Raw genomic sequence first — 20,231 nt, forward strand, 5'->3', positions numbered from 1 at the left:
ACACACACACCACACACGGGGGCAATTCTCACTCACCACTCACCACTCACCACTCATCATTCACCACTCAAGTCGACTTCGTGGCTGGCTTGTGATAGATCTTGGGGTCGCCTTCGACCAGGGGCGGATTTCAGCTGTCATTGGCATCCAATTCGCAGCCCACCCCCCTCGTCGTCCTGCTGCAACGTTTACTGCATTCGGCCCCCCAAGCCCACACATGGCCGTCTCTCTCACGACCCAAGACTGGCACTAAAAGGGACCTCCGAGAGCGAAGTGACCGGCAATTCACCGGCCCGTTACACTAAGAATCTCTCGGTCCCACCCGCCGACGTTGTGCATTTACAGCCCTGAGCCCCTTGGTCTTTCCAAGTTTGATTCTTTGCACACGGTTGACGCTGAGTTCTCCGTCGTCACCACTCTCGCCGTCTCGTCCCATTCAAGAGGCGATCTGCCCCTCGTCCGCCCCCTTGAGCTTTCGTTGATGCGTCGTTCCGCCGGGCAACGAACTACCTTGGGTCCGGTACCTTTCTTTCCAGACGATCATGTAAGAAGCGGGTGCCGATCCGTGTTAGAACAACAGCCTTTCTAGAATTGAACGTCTCGCTCGCTTGGGACCCCAACCGGACTGTATCTATCGAAATCCCGGACAGCACCATGGGGTCGGCAGTCAAACCAGAACTGGCGACAGAGCCTGTCGCTGAAGAGAAGCCCGCCGCTTCCTCCTCATCAGGTCAGGACGGTAAGGGAGATCAGCCGCAACAGAAGGCCAATCCGAGGAAGAGGACCAAGACGGGATGTCTAAGTAAGTGACTACCGGACGCTGCTGGCCTGCAAGCGCTCACTCCCATTGACTCGGCCTCCCCTAGCATGTCGGAAACGCCGCATCAAGTGCGATGAGGGGAAACCGATCTGCAACAACTGCATCAAGTCCAAACGGGACTGCGCAGGCTACAGCCGGAGGCTCAAGTTCACAGATCCTCTCTGCGCCTTCAACTCGGGGCCCCTTTACGGCCACCCCGTTTACCAGCCACAGGTTCAGCAGGCCCTGTTAGATGCCCAGATCACAGCCGCTCAGACCAAGACAGCCTCCTCGCACGCCGTCATCGCCCCGAAACCTCCATCCGTCGACTATTCGGGTGCTGCTGGACACGTATCGTTTGTTCAGGGGTATGGGACTCTTTCGGCTGCCGGTCCCTCTGGGACAACCGTCCTCGGCCCGCCGCATCAGCTCCCGAGTCCTCCGCCCGTGACCGCCGCCTCCACGATCTATGCCGAGCCGGCGTCTCTCCCTGCCTTCGCGGAGCCATCCGCACGTGGTTATTCCGGAATGTCTGGCCAGATCAACGCGTACGGCTTCGAACGCAGCGCCGCCAATGACGAACCCCCGTCTGGCGTTTCGACTCACTACGCGTCTTTCCCGGGCCAGGAAGGGACACCTATTTCGCCCCAGGGCACGGATGGACGGTTCCAATATGAGCCCATGGTCGACGAGGAGAATTACTGGGAGTCGGATGATGAAGCGTCCATGGTCGACTCGGACGACGAAGCGCCGCCGGACCCTCACCTGATCCATCTCGAGTCGAACGACCTTGGCATCCAGGTAGCCAGGCAGCTGGAACCGCTTCATGATGTGTACGGAACGCGCATTCGGTCGTTCGCCGGCCCGGCGAGCGAAAACATCCTTGCCACCTACACGCCGTCATCAGCAAGCTCTCCCCTGAATGACACCCAGACTGCAGCCATCTTTTGGTACTTTGTCAACGTCACGGGCCAGAGCATGTCGCTGTACGAGAGGCACCCGTTCGATCCTACGCCCATGTTCCAAGGCAGTCCCGTTCCGAAACACCGGCAGCATATCTGGACCTGTTCGTGAAACCCTCCCTCCTCCTCCCCCTCCTCCTCTTCTTCTTCTCGCTGAAACACACTAACCTTGCCACCAGACACGTTCCCCATCATTGCCTTTAATCACCCAGCCCTAATGCAAGCCATGCTGGCCCTTGGCAGCCTGCAATTGTCCAAGCTTCAAGACGCCCCGCCTACCGCCGCCATGAAGCATTATCACCTCAGTCTGCGCCGCGTGGCCAAGAATTATCAGTCCCCAACACGCCGCACCCAGCCTGCCACCCTCGCCGCCACCCTCCTTCTCGGCTACTACGAGGTCTGGAACTCTGACCACGAAAAGTGGTGCAAACACATGTGGGGTGCACGAGCCATCCTCCGCGAGCTGCCGCTGCGCCGTTTGACCAGAGAAGCCATCGCCTACCGCCGCCGGCAGCGCGAGGAGAAGTTCGTTAGTCACAAGTGCAACGAGGCTTGTTACGCAAGCCACGCGGAGCAGTTGGCGCCTGATCATGACGACGTTGATCCGGGGTTGATCTCCCAGATTACGGGCCAGAAGGTGGATTACAGTATGAGCGAGAACTCATACTCGTACGGCCATGACGGGCTGACGGAGAGGGATGTGGAACAATATGAGCAGCTGAGGGATCTGTATTGGTGGTACTGCAAGATGGATGTCTATCAGAGCTTTTTGGGAGGGACCAGGCCGCTGTGAGTAACTATTACCCCTTCCCCCCGTCTCCGGGGTTTCTGCGGGGTGTTTGGTGGTGGTCGAGAGGGCTGGCTGGCTGACTGACTGGCAACAGGCTGGAGTGGCAGGAGTGGACCCAGTGCACGCCGCGCGGCCCGTTTGGGAAGATCGATGCGATGTGAGTTCTCCCATCTCCTCCGTTGTGCCGCACGCGCGCATGGGTTGCTGACCGGGCTGGGGTGTTCTTGCGGAGTGCAGCCACGGGACGTTTGATATGTGCATATTGCTGCTTGGGCGGTTGGCAGACTTTGCGTCAAGGGATCTGGCGCGAAAACGGCGGGCGTGGAAGTCTGGCCCACCAGGAGGTGTTCCTCCGGGCGGCTTTTCAGGGGGACCTCCGGGTGGATTTCCGGGCGGTCCTCCTGGTGGATTCCCCGGGGGTGGTCGAGGTGGTCCTCCGGGTGGTCCCCCAGGCGGCTTTCCAGGCGGTCCTCCGGGTGGTCCTCCGGGCGGTCCTCCTGGTGGATTCCCCGGAGGTGGCCGAGGTGGTCCTCCGGGTGGTTTCCGAGGTGGTCCTCCAGGCGGTCCCCCAGGCGGCTTTCCAGGTGGTCCTCCTGGTGGATTCCCCGGGGGTGGTCGAGGTGGTCCCCCGGGTGGCGCCCCCGGAGGCGGCCCGCCGGGCATGGGAATGGGCATGGGCCGTGGCTCCCCTCCACCCTTCGCCGGTCTGATGCCCACGTCCGGTCGCGTCACGGTCCCTCGCGGATTCAGTCCTCCGCGCGATTCCTCCCCGTCAAGCGAGTCGACCGAGGAGATGGATTTTGACGCCTCCACCGCCCGGGCCCTGCGCGAGTGGGAGGAGATCCGCCAAGCCTTCGAGGTCTTCCGTGAGCGTCTCGGGCCGGACTTTGAGCCCATGGGGCCGGATTACGCGAAGCCTGAGATGACGCCGTTTGGACCCGCGCTAATGTACCGCACCTACAGCATCGCGGGCGTCTGGATGAACTACTACATGGGGCTGATTGTGCTGTATCGGTCTCATCCGTCCATGCCGCCGTTGGCCGTGGCCGCGGCGGGCATGTCGGCGCATCAGACGGGCAAGTGGGTGAACGAGATTGGGCGGATTGCCGCAGGCTTGCACGAGGATACGACGCACATGTCGGCGGTGAGCACGTTGGTGGGCGCGGCCTTCATTGAGAGTTCGTTCCCGCTGTTTGTGGCCGGGGTTCAGGTATATCTCTCTTTCTCTCACTTTTTTTTTTTTTTTTTTTTTTTTTCTTTTTGCTAACCACCACCCCTCAATAGCTACAAGATATTCACCAGCGCCACTGGATGGTCCTCCGCCTTCGCGACGTTGCCCGGCTCACGGGTTGGCAGTCGGCACTCCAGATTATCGACGGCTGCGAAACCGCGTGGACAAAAGCCGCCGAGATGGGTAGGGGACCTCCGTACCACCCCCCGCCCGAGCTGGGCCAGCTGTTCAAGGACTCGGTGTGGAGCCGCCCGCGCCGCATAGAGCGCCGGGCGTGGGATATTGAGGCGAAGGAGCGCGGGTTGGTGCTGGCGAGCACGGAGCAGACGCATTATGCGCTAGGGTTGTTGAGTGTGGAGAAGGATCTGGGCGCCTTGGTGATTGATGACGAGGGCGAGGAGAACGGCGGGGGAGCAGGAGAGGGAGGGGCAGGTGGCAGTGGTGTGTTTGAGGAGGAGGTGGTGGAGTTGAATTTGAATATGCGTAAATGAGCAGAGAAGTGTGGTGGGTGGTGAGGGGAATGGCACATATATACAGGGTATATAACCGGTGTTGTGGGGGTCGGAGTTCAGGGGTGGGAGGGTTTCTGTGCTTCTTTTTCCCCTCTGGAGTGATTTCGTACGGCTTCTCTAGCGCCGGTAGACAAGAGAGAGAGAGGAGGGTGGGGGGGCGAATGTAAAATAAAAAAAGACGTGGAGTGCTCGGGCTAAAAGTACCATGTCGTCTGGAGCTCAGTCGCCGATTTGATTCCAATCCTGTCCGTGTCATGGTCGGGGCATGTATCACAGGCCGTGACACGCGGCATCATTGACGCCAGTCGTCAGTCTTTTTATACGAGCTTTGGTATTTGGTTCCCACTACCTCTACTCCGACCCTTCGCCTCTGACGGAAGGGACTTAGTTGGCTGGCAGGCGGGCGACAACGGCGGCCATCTCTTCGTCAGTGTATATTCTGAAGCCGCGGTCCTTTGTGACGCTGGCGAGCTGGACGTTTTTGGCGTCGAGCTTCTCCTCCATGACCTGCTTGAGCGTCTTGAGCACGAGCGTCTCGGCGTCGGCGATGGTGAGGGACTGCCCAAGGGCGAAAACCATCGGTCAGCATCGTCCTTGCACGGAGGGGGAGGAGGGGAGGAAGGGCGTCGGCACCTTGTGGTACTCGTTCTGCAACTCCGCCTGGGCACCCTCGCTGCCGCTCCCGATCGCCTTGGCGTCGTAGCGATAAAAGGTCCCCGACGGCTCGGCGTGGTACAGCTGGGGCCCGTCCTCGTCGTACCCCGCAATGAGGAGCGCGACGCCGAAGGGACGGCTCATGATGCTCTCCTCGCCGTCGGCCGACTCTCCGAAGCGCAGCGCCAGGTCGCAAATGGCCTGCGTGCAGCTCTCGACGCGCAGCGGCTCGTTGTAGTGGAAGGCGTGCGACTGGCACTCGACGCGGGCGTGCTCCACCATGGACCGGGCGTCGGCCTGCAGGCCCGACATGGCGCAGCCGATATGCCGGTCGATCTCGACAATCTTTTCGACGGAGGAGGTCTCGAGGAGGGTCGACGTGACGCGCTTCTCGACGCCAAGGATGACGCCCTCGGAGGTGGCTACGCCGATGGCGGTGCTGCCGAGCTTGATGGCCTCGAGGGAGTATTCGACTTGGAAGAGACGGCCTTCGGGGGAGAAGGTGCTGGGAAGGGGAGGGTAGGTTAGCGGGGGAGGGGTTCGCGGAGAGGGGGCTATGGGTGGGATGGGGGAGAAGGAGGAGGAGGAGGAGGAGAAGGAAGAACAAGAGCTTACTTGATTCCCCGATCTGCATCCCAGGTGTTAGCTTGCCTGTCTGCCTGCCTGTCTGTCTGTCTGGTTGTTCAACTGCGTTCTGGTGCACTCACCATATTCCGACCTTGCCATAAACATGTTGGCGGTGTTGCGGGGCGACGGTTGGGTGTACTTGGGTCGGTTACGCCAGGCTCAAGAGGGTCGAAGGATTGTCGGGCGGCCGCGATGGGGAGTGGCGCTGTCTCTGGGTGCTGCCTCTGCGGTTGGGTTCGGGGTGGTGACGGGTTTTGGAGGGAGGATTGGGAGCGGATTAGGAGATCGAAGCTGTCGGAGGAGGTGGTGGTTGTTTCTGTGTCTCCAGGCACACGAGGCCGACGACAGCGAGCTACCTGAGGTCCCCACTTTTTCCTCCAGGCGGCCAACGAGCTGACACGGCTGGGCCTCCCCCACCCCTGTCGGTACGGGTACGTACCGGTGCCGTATGTATAGTACAAGCACGGGCAGCACGCTGGGCTGGTACAGACGTAGTTACCTGTGTACAGTATTAACTAGTTAGTTATTAACTAGTTACCAACGTTGCCGCTCGCTGGGGAAGCACCCTCCTGGACACAACCCCACATCCGCTCGCTACGTCCACTGATTGATCCGCTGAGCCGTCGCGTCGTCCCTCAACTTTTGGCGCGTTTGGTACCTTGGGAAGTCTACGATACCCGGTACCTTGGGGCCTCGGTCGATCGCCATCTTCAATTGCCTCTGCCTTCCAGCGATTGGGCCAGAGCCGGCGTGTCTCCCTTTTCTTTTGTCTTCTTGTTCGCCCATCGCCCGAAACGACAGCACGGTCCTGGAGACAAGCCAGCTTCCCCTCCCCAACGCCGCCGGGGCGCATCCTTGCCCATGTAGACGAACCGCAGCCGCACCGAGAGAAGGACAACAAGAACCAGAATGTCGGGCGCCAGGCCACCACCCTACGCCGAGAAGAGAAGCAGCGGCATCGCGGGACTGCCCGAGCCGGCGTCTGCCTCGTCGCGACCGCGCCTGTCCGAAGGCCCCAGCAGCTTTCGGTCCGAGACAACGCACAAGCGCTCCTCCACCCTGGGGGGCCAGCAGCAGCCGCATGCGAACCCGCGCTCGTCCAACAGCTCCTTCGAGGAGCGCCGCACCGACCGCCTCCATGTCACCACCCGCGAGACCCTCATCACCCGCACGAGAAGCCCCCCGCGACGCTCCGCCCCGGTCCAGGACAAGCCCAGGGCCGCCGACGGAGCTTCGAGGCAGAGATCCTCCGAGCCGAGGAGGGACGCCCGCCACGAGACCCCCGTCCCCGAGAAACCTCCGCCGCCGCCCTGGGAACCCGAGGTCACGCTGCTCCCGCACACGACGGCCCCCCTGGCATGCCGCATCTCTCTCCCCCCTCTTGCCTCGGCCGCGCCTCCGGCCCTGCAGCCGAAGCCCCTGCACGAGCTGTCCCTCGAGGCCCAGGAGGCCGTCGTCATCGAGGACCTGCTCTTTGTCTTCATGGGCTACGAGGGCCAATACATTCGCTTCGCCAAGGGGTACAACCCGTTCGAGGAGCGCGACCGCCTGGCCGGCCCGCAATGGCGCATCCTGCCAGGCCTCGACCCATCCCTCCAGGACCTCACCGAGTCCATGCTGCGCATGGCTAGCCACTACACCGCCCTCGAAACCTTTGTCGACGTCCAGAGCCGCGACGAGTTCGGCTCCGTCAACCACGCCCTGTGCGCCTCCATCCGCAAGTTGCTGCACGAGTATCTCGTCATGGTGGCCCAGCTCGAGACGCAGTTCCTCTCCGACGACTCCTTCACCCTCCACGTCCTCAACGTCCACATCCTCCCCACCAGCCACATGATGGCGCAGCTCTACGCCCTGGCCCACGAGCTGCTCAAGCGCAACGCCCTCCTCGACGACGAGACCGACGACTCGAGCGACAGCAATGACGACTTTGACCACATCCTCGAGCAGCTGCGTGAGGGCGGCGAGCTCGTCCCGGGCAACATGACGGGCAACAAGATTTGCAAGGGCGGCACCGTGCTCGCCATCATCACCAAGCGCCTCGAGGTCATGTCGGGCGACCCGGCCGCCCGCGCCCTCCTGACCACCCTGCTGCGCGACGCGAGCCGTCCCTACATGCAGATGCTCAACGAGTGGCTGCACCACGGCGCCATCAACGACCCCCACTCCGAGTTCCTGATCAAGGAGCAGCGAAGCATCCGCCGGGAGCGGCTTGAGCAGGACTACGTCGACGAGTACTGGGAGCGCCGGTACACGATCCGGGACCACGACAAGAGCCAGAGCGTGCCCCCGCAGCTCGAGGCCGTCAAGCACAAGGTCCTGCTGGCCGGCAAGTACCTCAACGTCGTCCGCGAGTGCGGCGGCGTCGACGTCAGCCAGAAGGTCATGGACGTGCCCACCTCCTTCGACGACCCTCGCTTCCTCGACAACGTCAACAACGCCTACGCCCACGCCAACGACTCGCTCATGCGCCTGCTCCTGACCTCCCACGACCTGCCTGCCCGCCTGCGCTCGCTCAAGCACTACTTCTTCCTCGACCCCTCCGACTACTTTTCCTACTTCCTCGAGCTGGGCGCCTCGGAGCTGCGCAAGCCCGTCAAGTCGGTCAACACGGGCAAGCTGCAGTCGCTTCTGGACCTGGTCCTGCGCCAGCCAGGCAGCGTCGTGTCCCTCGACCCCTTCAAGGAGGACGTCAAGGTCGAGATGAACGAGATCACGCTCGTCAAGTCGCTCCAGCGCGTCGTCAACATCACGGGCATCGAGCAGGGCGAGACGCTCCAGCCGCTCGCCAGCAACCAGCCCCAGCCCGAGGGCGACAAGAACGCCAACGGCTACACCTCGCTGCAGCTCGACTACGCCGTGCCCTTCCCCGTCTCCCTCGTCATCAGCCGCAAGACCATCTGGCGCTACCAGGCGCTGTTTAGGTATCTCTTGTCGCTGCGCTACCTCGAGTCCCAGCTCTCCACCACCTGGCAGACGCACACCCGGGGGGTCGCCTGGTCCTACCGGTCGTCCGCCCCGGCCATCGAGGTCTGGAAGCGCCGCGTCTGGACCCTGCGCGCCCGCATGCTCGTCTTTGTGCAGCAGCTGCTCTACTTTTGCACCGCCGAGGTCATCGAGCCCAACTGGCAGAGCCTGATGGCGCGCCTGCAGGCCAAAGAGGAGGACGATGGCGGCTCCCCATCCCCCTCGATGCGCGTCACCCGCACCGTCGACGAGCTGATGCAGGACCATGTCGATTTTCTCGACACGTGCCTCAAGGAGTGCATGCTGACCAACAGCAAGCTGTTGCGCGTACGTCTTCCCGATCCTCCTCATCCACGCTTGCCCGGCCCCTTCTAACCAACCCTCCCCTTCCAGATACACTCCAAGCTGATGCAGACCTGCACCATCTTCGCCACCTACACCAACTGGCTCTCGCGCGAGCTCGAAAAGGCCGATCCGGACCTCTCGGGCACCACCAAGCCCCCCAACATGACGCCAGAGCAGTGGCGCCACTTCCAAGCCGTGCGCGCCCAAAAGCCCTCCTCCTCCTCGTCGTCGTCTTCGTCCTCTCAGCAGCAGCAACAATCCCAACAACAACAACAAGACCCAAACTCCTCCGCCATCGGGCCCGCAGGATCCTCGTCCTCGGCAGCAGGCGCGGGGAACGACGCCCGGATAGCAGAGCTCTTCGACGTCCTCCGCAAGTGGGAGACAAACTTCTCCCGGCACCTGCAGATCCTGCTCGACGCGCTCAACCACTACGCCGCGACCGAGACCGTGGTGCTGCTGAGCTTGTGCGCGCGGCTGAGCGCCGCCAACCAGGGCACCGAGTGGGCGGGCATGTCGCGGGGGGAGGAAGACGGTGTCGTCTGAGACCCTCTCCGGCGGGCCAGCCGGCCTTTGTTTTCCTTCTGTTCTGTTTCTGTCGGTTCCTTTTGCCATCCTGAGGTCGATCCTCTGCAGGGAGGAGGAGGAGGAGGAGGAAGAGGAAGGAGGAGTGGTTTGGTAGAGTGGGTGTGGGTGTGATTTCTGCTCTGGTGTGTGTTAGATTCGGCAAGGTCAGGGGGGGGCGCGGAGCGGGATACTGTTTGATTGCATGGGCGTAGCTGTACCGGGCTTCAGGTACGGCAAGGGGAAGGGGGCCTCGGGTGGAGTTGAGCTGAAATGAATTGATGATGGTGCACGCTGGCTGGGCTCAGGAGTTCGAAGGCCAAGGGGGTCAGAGATGGTGATGGGATGATGGATACCTGGTTCTACAAAGTCTCAAAATGACGTTTTCCCCCAGCCCGCAAAGAAAGCAATCTTCCGCTAAGTGAACGTGTCAGGCACCTAACCAATCTGATATCAATGGATCCTATCCAAAACGAATACACAATGACTCTTGAATGCATACCGGGACGAGAAGCCAGACGCTCCGATACTTTTCATGCATTGCAGTACGCTTAACAATACCACTGAGAGGAGAGAAGACCAGTGCATCGTCGAGCCCCCTTTCAGTTCGGTCCGGACCAAGATGAAGGAGTGAGGCAACCATCAACCCGTCGATTCACCACCCGCAAACGAAACAAGTTTGCTTCAACATGCTTCCTTTCCCTGCCCTGCCCACATCCTCTCCTCACTACGCTTGGGGACAAGCCCTCGCAATTGCGCATGCCAAAAGCGAAACCTGAGCCACCCAGCTATCCGTCCATCATTTCCTATCAACCATGCCCCGCTCCAGGTTGGTTTCTCCCTTCCTTCTTCCTTCTCTTCCCCTCTCCTCCGTCGCTGGGGATAAAAGATTGCTGCCAAAAACAAACAAGAAAAGCCAAACAAGCAAAAAACAGCAAAAAACAAGCAAGGCAATAAGAACAAGAACCGAAAAGAAACTCAACGGCAACCGACTGAAATGCAGAAGAGCAGCTACCGGGGTATTTTGCGCCAGGGGTATATCCAGCCGTAGGGGTATTTCTCTTTTCCTCGTAACTGACAGTGAAACAACAAAAAACAAGTTCCGCGTCTAAAAACCTTGCACAGGCCCAATGTGTGTCAAAGGGAGGGAATCTCTAACGAAAAGGCCCTGGGAGAGGGCCGGGGTATCCTGAATGGGTGGAATGAGAGGTAGAAGGGCGTCCGCTGTCGGCGGACTGGCGGGGATAGTGGCGGGGCGTGAGATCCCCGGGCTGCGGGACGGACAGCTTATCGATGCCGTTGACGAAGGCGGCGCTGGGCCCCCACGTGCTGCCGCCCTCGTCGTCAGCCAGGTTGACGCCGCTGTCGTTCCAGGGGTTGCGGTCGGCGTTGAAGCTGCGGGCCGACTCGATCGAGATAAGCGACGACTTGGACACGTTGCTCGAACCCTTGAAGAAGCTAGCCTGGGCCTGCTGGCTGTTCTTGCGGTGGCTCAGGAACGATGAGATGGTCATCCCGCCCGGCTTGCGGAGGCACGCAAGGATGCTCCGCTCGCGCGCAACCTCCTCGCCAAAGGTCGACCGGGTGGGCGATTCGGCCGCCACGGGAGTAGGAGCGTTCTGAAGGAGCTTCGAGTTGAAGTAGGGCAGCGACTCCTCGAACGTATCCGACTTGGGGCGCGGAATGGCGCCCTTGATGATGACGGGTTCCAGCCCCGCCTTGGCGAACTCAGTCTGCAAGAAATCCATAGCGTCGCGGAGGCCGCCGGCGTTGTTTCGCGTAAAGGCGAAGTGCAGGGTGACGGTTGGCGAGCCGTCCTCGGTGCGCTCGTCGGGATTCTCGTGAACGGTGAGCTCGACCTCGTATTGGGCCTTGAGCTTCGGGACGATGGTGTGGACGAATTCCGGAGACTCGAGGAACTTGATCAGGGCCGTGGACCGCTCGAAGACGACATCGTGCTTGTCCGGAACCATGCCGAGGAACTCGTCAATGCACTTGGGCACGAGCCACTGCGGACCCGTGACCGTCACCTCGTCGCTCGCTTGTTCGGTGCTCGGGAACACAATCTTGCAGTTCCACGTCCGCTCCAGCTCCTCGATCTCGGGGAGTCGGGTAAGGAGCTGGCGATGGTAGAGACGATCGATGTTGACGACCTGAGACGTGAACTCGGAGTCCTTGGAGGGTGCGTTAGCTGAGGGGCGATCGGGAGCCGGCATGGGGAGACGAGGTTCCTACCACTCGATCCACCATCTCCAGAATCTCGCTCTTGACGAGCTCGAGATTCTGGGCGTTGCGTGCCGGGGTGCGGCAGATGACATTGTCGACGCGGCTGTCGTCGTCTTCTCGTCCCATGCCGCCTAATGTAAATGTCAGAACACACGATCCCGTAGGTGACGAGGGGGCTGGCTCTGGGCTTACCACGATCCATGGCGTTGGAGAACTTGACAAAGACCGAGTGCTTCTTCATGATGCGTTGGATGTGCTGACCGCCAATGCCAATGATGCGCTTGTGATACTGGTCGGGAACGTGGAATGAGATGGACGCCGGCATCTCCTGCTCAACCATGGCCAAGCCTTGTTTCAGGCATTCGTAGGCCTGGGCGATGACTTCAATGTTGAAGTTGTACTCGCCAAAGTTGTCGAAGAGAATCTGCACGTTGCTGTGGCCCATGATCTTGTTGATCTTTCCGTTCTTCTTGCCGCTCACAAACTCCTTGTGCTCGTTGGCCAGCTCGATGCGGACACGGATCTGATACGGCGCAAGCGTGGCGTACTTGATCTGAGAGATGACCATCAGGGCATCCTTGACAGACTCGTCGGAGCCGGTGATGTTGAACGATTGTCTGTCAAACGAGACGTCGGCATCCGAGTTAGCGCAGACGTCGCCGAGCATGGTCTGGATGTCCTGGGTGCTGAGCTGGCGGGCGTCCGGCTGCACGAAGATCCACGATGCCGTATAGAATTGTCCGGCCTTGAGAAGGTCAGCGTGTGTTCTTGCGTCATCCCACGGCGAGGGGAAGGGAATCTTACAAGGGCCATGAGCTCTCGGAGCGAACGCTCCACGTGGAGGTTCTCGACGGCCTGAACGCGGATCAGGCCCTTCCTCGAGCCCAGCGGCGGGAACATGATAAAGGAGCCATTCGCCTCGGTAATCTTGCGGACCTTGTCCATGCGGCTGAGCAGGATGCTGTCGATCTTGGCCGGCGGGAGCGTCACGTCCTTGACGAACAGCCTGATGCGGGTCAGGAGCTCGTGGATGCGGAACTTGGCCTGCTCGATGGCCTGAGGCGTTTCACCCGTGATCAGAACCTTGGATGGGTCGCGGCGCTGGGCATTCGGCGGGCAGTAGCGAAAGCAGCCCGAGAAAGGAGGAGGGAAGTAGATGGCCGTGTTGGTGGCAGACTCGATCAGCTTGATGTTCTTCCGGTTGCGACCGCACAAGAGCTGATGCATCGAGGGGTCGAACGTGGTGGCATCGACGATTCTCCCGAGCTGCGTGTCCAAGGTTAGCCAAGCCCTACTCGTGTGCGTGCGTCAGCAAGGGCGCGGTGTTCAACATACGAGTTGATCAATGTGGATGAGAACGCGGGTTTTCGCGTGCTCCGAAGACAGGTAGTCGCCATAAATGGCGACGCGCCAGCGCTGGTCCCGCAGCACGTCGACCTCGCCATTCAGACCGTTGTTGAGCGGGGTGAGCTTGGGGCCAAGAAGGAAGATATCCACGCCGCAAAAGACCGACGTCTCGTCGAGAAAGTCTGTCACTGACTTCTTCAGGACGCCCTCGGAGAGGTTGGCCACCAGGCTGCCGTCAACAACCACCGTCGTACAGCGCTAAAGTTGATGCCCCTCGGTCAGTAACCAAGACGAAAAAAAAAAAAAAAACACACAGCATGCTTGGGATATGGAAAACAACACACCAAGGAGAGGGGCGTGTGGTTCAGGATGGTCTCCCTCGTCTGCTGGACAAGATCGGGAGCGCCGGACAAGACGACGGTTGTGACCTGGCCGTGGCCGGTCTTGGGAGTGGACGAGATGACATGGGCCTCGATGGGCATGGGATTGGCCGTGATGTCCCTGCACAGCTGACGGAGCTGGGCCAGGTTCATGGCATGGACGGGGAGTTCGTGAACGGGGACATCATCGGGGGCCTCCTCGGGGTGGGTCCACCGGAGGACCGCGTCGGTCGTAGCATGCAGGATGTCTTCGGTATTGGGACCGGCGAGGTCCGAGGCGAAGGGAACGTTGAAGGCGTAGTGAATCGGACCATCGGGCACGGGCGGTACGGCTAACGGAGGCGGGCCCTGGGGGGCCATGTCTCGGCGAGGATTGATGGCGGCGGGCATGCCCATGTTCGCTCTCGACATGCTGAAGTTGGCCGGGTTGGGCCAGTGGCGCATGCTCGTCAATTTATTCATGGCGGATGGCAGGCCGTCGCTGGCCGTGACAATTCTGAAGAGGAGTTGGTGGGGATGGTGGTGTCGTTGAAGGTGGCGAGATGGGTGGGTGGGGGGGTGTCAGTTGGCTGGGTCAGACACAGCGGCAGCACGCGTCGGTCCAACTCGAGAAGCGAGAGAGCCTTGTCGAGACGGACGGCGTCAGACAGGGCGAATCGGGACGACGAGGGCGTGCGGCACAGAAGGTGTCGGCAGCGGCGGAGGACAGGACAATTGGGGATAAAATGACCGACTGCGAAGGACAGAGAAGTCAAGAAGGCGAGGTCCGACACCGGGACATTCGCCCAGCGAGAGAGAAGACGCACACGAAAGAAACCGGGGTATCTGGGTATCTCGGGGCTGGGGATGAGGGAAGAGGGGCGTGGAAGAGGGGAACGAGGCAGTGCAGCGGGAAAAGGGGGGGGGGGAAGAGAAGGAAAAGGGAAGAAGAAACGACGCTCAGGAGCTGTCGTTTTGTCAGTGTTTGTTGAGATGGTCCTGGCCTGTGGTTTACAACAGGTTTGAGGTTTGGGGGGGGGTGGGAGATGTGGAGGGGAGAACTCGGTGGAGGACGGCGGGAAAGAGGACGACTTGGGCTGAGCGGATGGAAGCTGCTGGATTGGAGGCAGCGGAGATCCACTCCACCTCACCCGCTGTAGCCAGGTGCAGCTGCTGGCAGCCAGTGAAGGCCGGCGCTGGGCTGAAGGGGAAGGCCCAGAACCCGAGCCAGAGCCAGCCAGCCACCGGAGGGCCAAAAAGTGGGTTGGCCTGAGAGGCCGAGTTGGGAATGGTCCGTGCGTTCCATGGATGAGCCGGAGATCCACCCACGCTCTTTTGGAAGCGCTCGTGGGGTGTGTGTGGTGTGTGCGGCCTTCCGATCTCCCGGTCATCCGGGCTTTGGACGATAGCTTGCACGCGGAGCGGCTCCCGCCATGATGGAGGACCGTGTCTGAAGCAATCCGATGCCAATCCATGGCCTATCTAGCGTTGCCCAAGGTGTTTGCGCCATCAGAGGTCGCGGCAGCTGGCGGCGTCCTGCCGGTGTAAGGTGCTTCCGGTAGGTTTCTGCGTCGGCCTTCTCACACCCTCCAGGGGTGAGGTTCCAGTGCTTGGAACTCGGCACAAGAAGGCGAGGTTAGGGTGGTGGATGCCATGCTGCATCTCGCGTCTTCCCGCCCTGTCTGGAACGCAACGGAATGAAATCTCGGTGACCACGTCAATAAACATGCACATTCCAAGCTGCCTGGTTCCAGGGTGCTTTGGGGAATCGTGCTGGCCGAGTCGCCTCCCAAACCAACCTAACCTGGAACTCTTGGCTGGCGTCGGTTCATCGCCCGCGCGCTGCGGCACCTTTGGTTCCCTTGGCCGGCCGCCCTCCCACTCAGAATGCGTCCCGGTCTCTGCGGTCCACTGGGTCCAGTCGGATGTTCTGATACGGGTTTGGTTGCCCGGCCCCTCTCCAACGCAAAAGAAACTCGAGGGGGGGGTTGGCGAGCTGCTAAGCACATAGTAGTAACTAGTACCATCGTTTATTGCTTTACATGAGGGTGGATGCCCGAGCTCAAGCTCTCCGCTCCTAGCAGTCCAACCCGTCCGGTCGAGTCCGGTCCAGTCTGGAGCTGCATGTCTTGGGAGCGCCAGCTCTGCGTCGGGTCGTGTTGCCCGCTCAGCACCTGTTCGCGCAGGCAAGCTCCAACCTGGTGGTGGTGGAGCTCCTCAAGGGACAAAAGGGAAAACGTGCTCTTTGTGACGTTGGTTCCCTTGGGTCCCTGGACGAGGGAACCCAGGCGATGTGATCCACGACGCGACCTCGAACAGTCCTGTGTTTGGTTTTTACTTTTTGACCTGTCGCACTTCCTGGCCATCTCGTCTCTTGCATATCTGGGAGGATAGGCTCAGGGTTGCATTTCCTTCCACCACCACCTTTCGAAAAAGATGCATTGGTCAGGCGGTCAGCAGTACATACATGCCATAGGTAGTAGCCTGTCCCAAGCGCCTTGCGCATCGAGACCCGATGGGCGGCATCTCCCGGAAAGGCGTCGTAATCCTGTCGCCAAGCCGCGGTGGAGAGGAGGTCCTTCAGAACCCCCCACGAATCCCGAGATCCAAGATGGAACGTTGCACTGTGCCGAGACGCCCATACCTTACACCGTATCCTGCTTTCATGGATATTGGTCACAATCAACCGAGTTTTGACCCCGGAGATGGAAGGTACCTCGCCTTTGATGGAGCTGTGAGAAACGGTCGGGGTTTCTGATTCGCATCGCATCCACCATGCCAACAACATAGCCATCATGGCTGTGGAATCGGGTCTCGGGGCTACGCACCCGACATGTCAAATGCAGGCCTCGCCGATCTTCATCTTGATCCGCACCGCCCTGTTCCGTCCATCCGTCGACGAGACGCCGGGTTGGGTTCGTGCCCACCCACTGCTACGCAAAAACGAAACGGACACTGTGCCCGCTTCGTTTTGTTCGGGCAACAAGAGACATTGGAGGCTGCAGGACCCGCAACGGCAGATCAGATAACGGTCCAACGTCTCCCAGATCAACCAATCCAGACAGGCAGACAGGCGTTGAGAAAAAAAAAAGGGTGTGATAACGACAATGCTAGAACTACGCGGTAATAGAATCAACCAGGCCACGGCATGCGATGGCAAAAGGATGGAAACCACGGACGCCGAAACCCAAATCATGATTTCTGATCACCCCTGGATCGCCATCCTCAACGCTACCAAGCCCCATCCGGACGCTGTATAACCTCGAGTCCCAACCCTTTCTATGACCGTTCCCGCGAGGCTGCCCGTGGAACCGCCCACGACGCGGCAGCCCGTTGACTCAAAAATGCAATCACATCTTCTATGTACCATCCGTCCCGTCCCGTCCTCTCCCGCCGCGCCCAGGTCCCGTCCCAATTCCCATTTCTTCGCATGCGTCGGGCCCGGCAACCCACACGCTATGCTCTATGCCCTGCCATGTAGCTCCGCGAACCAACCCAGCCAAAATCCACGGGAGACAGAAGGCTCATCACACAAGCCCTTTCAGCCTCGGTCTAGGCCACTGCCTCAGAAGCCTCCTCTCCACAAGCCGTCCCAGTCTTCGTCCGCGATCTTGTCCGACTCCCCTTCCCTCGGCTCACCGCCTCCTCCCCATCTTCCACCGCATCGTCCTCGCAACGCTCACATCGTCGCTCACCACCTCGGCTCAGCGATACTCCCTCACCAGGGGCGCCTGGTTCAGGTACACCACCTCATCATCCTCCCTTCCCTGTTGCTGCTGTTGCGGCGGTGGCATTGGCGGCGGGGCACGTCCATAATACGACGGCGGCGCATACTCCCTCCTCACAACATGCTCCCCCTGCGGAGCAGCACTATACCCCCTTGTGCCCATGGCTGAAGCCGGCGGCGGGGGCGGGGGAACATACTCCACCCTCCCCTCGGCATGATGTGCAGGGTATCCAGCTGGCGCCGGCGGGATGGGAGGGGACGCGTACTCAATCCGGCGCGGCGGCGGCGCGTACCCGTCGTAGCGAGCCGAAACAGGCGCAAGGGTCTCCGCGGTGACGGTAGGACGAACACTAGCAGGGCGCGGCGGCGGCGGTGGGTAATCAGGCGGAGGTTGGTGCTCGTACCCGGCGGGGACTTCGTAACGAGCCGCGGGCGGCGGCGGTACGTCGTGAGCTGCTGGGGCGGCGGGGTACACGCTGGCGGCGCGGTAGTAATCCCTCAGAGCTGATGGCGGCGGCGGCGGCGGCGGTGGAGGGTACCGCTCGTACACCGAACGCACGCTGGATGGGCGAGAAATGTACTCTCGCGGAGGCTCTGGGCGCGAAGGGAGGTATTCCACGGGAGCACGGGGCGGAGGGTTGCTAGTCGCCTCGCGATAGTACTCCGGCTGAGTGACCACGCGTCTCGGATGAGCGTATCCCGGAGATGCGGGGCGATAGAGCGTCGCCTCGTCATCATAGGGCTCTGGCCTACGCGAAATGGCACGCGACGGCGGTGGAATTCGCTCGTAGGGCCCTCTCTGCTCCACCACCACCTCCTCTCTGACAACGGGGGCTGGGCGCACGGGCTCCAGATACTCACGTCCATTTTCGTCGACAATGATGCGACGCGGCGGAGCCCTTGGGGGAGGCATGGCAGTGGTTGGGCGCTCGTAGGCGACCGGGGACTGGGAGCGGCCACGGTGGGAACTGGGACGCATGCTCACCCTGGAGGAATGCTGAACGTGTCGATAGTACGTAGCACCATCGTCATAGGGAGCCTCAACAATACGAGAAGTGGCCCGATCCATGCGCACGTGGCTCGGAGCGTACGGGTCCGGCTCGGGGTACCGTGGTGGTGGCGGGGGCGGCCTGTAATCTTGGTAGTAAACCCTCTCATACCTCGGCGAGGTGACAAGAACGGGCTCATCGCCATAGCGCGGACGGTAGCCATCAGGTCTCTCATAACCCACGGCCCGCTCCTCTCTGATGACTCTAGGCTGGTAACCATCTTCACGTGTCCCCTGCTCAGCCGGCATGCGTTGGTCATACCTAGGCTCCTCATCTTGGATATCCGTGGCCTGTCCCTGGGACTGGCGCTGCCGTTTGTTGGGACGAGCGTACTGAGGCGTGAGAGGCGAAGGGGACCGCGGCTCAGGCTTAATGTACGGCTGCGAGACCCCCGCATCGCCGGCAAGCCGGTCGGCTTTTCTCTTCTTTTTCTTCTTGCCACCCTTCTTCTCGAAAGCCTTTCCGCTGTGAGGCGAGCTCTCTGGGCTCGAACCGTTGGAGGGCTGATTGCGCAGAGCAGTGACTTGGGCCGGTGCCGCTTGAGGCACGCCAGCGACTCCGGCCGCAGACGGTTGAGGTTCCCTGGTGATGGCCGCGGGCACGAGATGGGTCGGCTGGGGCGCGACGGGGGACAGGTCATGGTTGCGCACAAGGGGCTCTCCAGAACCGCTCCCTGGAGACCGGTCCCGACGGACAGCACCATATACACCGCTGATCTGCGCAGCTCCCGCCTGACTCGTTGGCTCCGCACGAGCCCCATCTCCACCAGCCTGTGTAGGAACCGAAGTCTCCGTCACCTGCGATTGTGATGCCCTTGTAGAAGTGCTAGCGCTGATCGACAGGCCAGGTACCACGATGGTGGAAGCTGTCGGGATCGCACGAGTAACGTTCGCTTGTTGTTGTTGTTGTTGTCGTTGTTGTTGTTGTTGTTGCTGCTGCGGCTGTGGGACACCGCTGGGAGCGGCGGGCGCGATGCCTGGCGGAACGGAAGGCTCGAGGTCAAGCTCAGGCTCGTACGGCGATCCTTCGCGCATCTCTTCGTCTGCCGACTCGTCGGGCAACCGAGACGCCATAACGGCGGAATCGGGGGTATCATGGCGGCTCGAGTAGAAGGTGTCGTTGTCGGACTCGTTCTCGATGGACGCTGAGGCGTTAGCAGCTGTGTCGTCAGTAGACTGGGCAGCAGGAGTGGTGGTTGCAGTTGGAGGAGCCGCTGCCGCCGACGTTGACTGCACCAGCGACATGGCCTTGGCCAGAACGTCTGCCACGTCAAGGTCAACAAACTGCTCCGAGGCCTTGTTAGCAGGACGGCGTTGGTCTAGCTGCTCCTTGAGGCTGCGCTCGATACGCTGGCGCTGGAGTTGAATCTCGGCCTTGATCAGGTCGTCGGATTTTTCCAGGAGCACGGGATCGATTCGAGGCCTTCCCGACTCGGGTGCTCTCTGCTGGCCGCTAGAACCTGAAGCGATGGTGCTGAGACCAGGCACAACCGACATGGTCATCTTCGCCGGCTGTCTGTTTGCCTCGGCGGCCCGGGCATGATCAGCTACTTGGCGGCTGTCTACTGCGCGTGCTCCCGTGATCGGTCTTGACGGCCCCGGGGCTGCAGACGACGAAATGGCGGAAGAGGAAGCGGGTGACGATTGCGATTTGGGGGGGTGGGCTGGCTTCGCGGACAGATGTGGTGGCTTGATTCGAGGGTGCGAGCCGCTGAGAACGGTGTCGCGGAATCGCAGCAGCTTTCCATACTCGCGAAGCTCGACCAGCTCATCTGCCGAGAGCGATGAGGCCAGCGGCCCGTTCTCCGCCGCGTCCAGTACCGGCTCTCTGCTTCCTGCCATCGCGACGACCGCAGGCCCCGCCATGCTAGGGGCACCACCTCGAATCGTGGAAGCAAAACGCGAGGGCCGCACAACGCGACAATCTTTTGGCTCGAGAAGACCCGCGCGTCAGCAAGCCATCAGAAACCGCAATGGCTAATGGAAGAACTTGTCAGAGCCAGAGCAACAGGGCTCACAATCAAGGGTGTTGTAACGAAATCGATGGCCGATGTTTCGGCTCGGGTCCGACTGCAG

The 20,231-nt window shown here is 61.1% G+C and overlaps 5 protein-coding genes across 5 annotated transcripts; 2 read left to right on the top strand and 3 right to left on the bottom strand.

Moving 5' to 3' along the window:
- Window positions 1-654: 654 nt before the first annotated feature.
- Window positions 655-4,273, top strand: VTJ83DRAFT_4800 (uncharacterized protein; the record flags this gene model as incomplete). Its single annotated transcript, XM_071011330.1, has 6 exons — window positions 655-802; window positions 867-1,865; window positions 1,941-2,550; window positions 2,646-2,708; window positions 2,789-3,761; window positions 3,836-4,273. 6 exons carry the CDS (start codon window positions 655-657, stop codon window positions 4,271-4,273), a joined length of 3,231 nt encoding a protein of 1,076 aa, XP_070866250.1.
- A 405-nt stretch (window positions 4,274-4,678) lies between these two features.
- VTJ83DRAFT_4801 (uncharacterized protein) lies at window positions 4,679-5,680 on the bottom strand (the record flags this gene model as incomplete). The annotated part of the gene is made up of 4 exons (XM_071011331.1): window positions 4,679-4,852; window positions 4,928-5,453; window positions 5,564-5,576; window positions 5,656-5,680. The coding sequence occupies 4 exons, from the start codon at window positions 5,678-5,680 to the stop codon at window positions 4,679-4,681; spliced, it is 738 nt and encodes a 245-aa protein (XP_070866251.1).
- An 804-nt stretch (window positions 5,681-6,484) lies between these two features.
- Window positions 6,485-9,430, top strand: VTJ83DRAFT_4802 (uncharacterized protein; the record flags this gene model as incomplete). Its single annotated transcript, XM_071011332.1, has 2 exons — window positions 6,485-8,866; window positions 8,933-9,430. The coding sequence occupies 2 exons, from the start codon at window positions 6,485-6,487 to the stop codon at window positions 9,428-9,430; spliced, it is 2,880 nt and encodes a 959-aa protein (XP_070866252.1).
- A 1,172-nt stretch (window positions 9,431-10,602) lies between these two features.
- Window positions 10,603-13,863, bottom strand: VTJ83DRAFT_4803 (uncharacterized protein; the record flags this gene model as incomplete). The annotated part of the gene is made up of 6 exons (XM_071011333.1): window positions 10,603-11,622; window positions 11,684-11,805; window positions 11,867-12,419; window positions 12,479-12,940; window positions 13,010-13,279; window positions 13,366-13,863. 6 exons carry the CDS (start codon window positions 13,861-13,863, stop codon window positions 10,603-10,605), a joined length of 2,925 nt encoding a protein of 974 aa, XP_070866253.1.
- A 3,221-nt stretch (window positions 13,864-17,084) lies between these two features.
- On the bottom strand, window positions 17,085-20,021 carry VTJ83DRAFT_4804 (uncharacterized protein; the record flags this gene model as incomplete). Its single annotated transcript, XM_071011334.1, has 1 exon — window positions 17,085-20,021. The coding sequence occupies one exon, from the start codon at window positions 20,019-20,021 to the stop codon at window positions 17,085-17,087; it is 2,937 nt and encodes a 978-aa protein (XP_070866254.1).
- Between the last annotated feature and the right edge of the window lie 210 nt (window positions 20,022-20,231).

Source organism: Remersonia thermophila, chromosome 4 (assembly GCF_042764415.1).
Source record: "Remersonia thermophila strain ATCC 22073 chromosome 4, whole genome shotgun sequence".
NCBI classification, from domain to species: domain Eukaryota; kingdom Fungi; phylum Ascomycota; class Sordariomycetes; order Sordariales; family Chaetomiaceae; genus Remersonia; species Remersonia thermophila.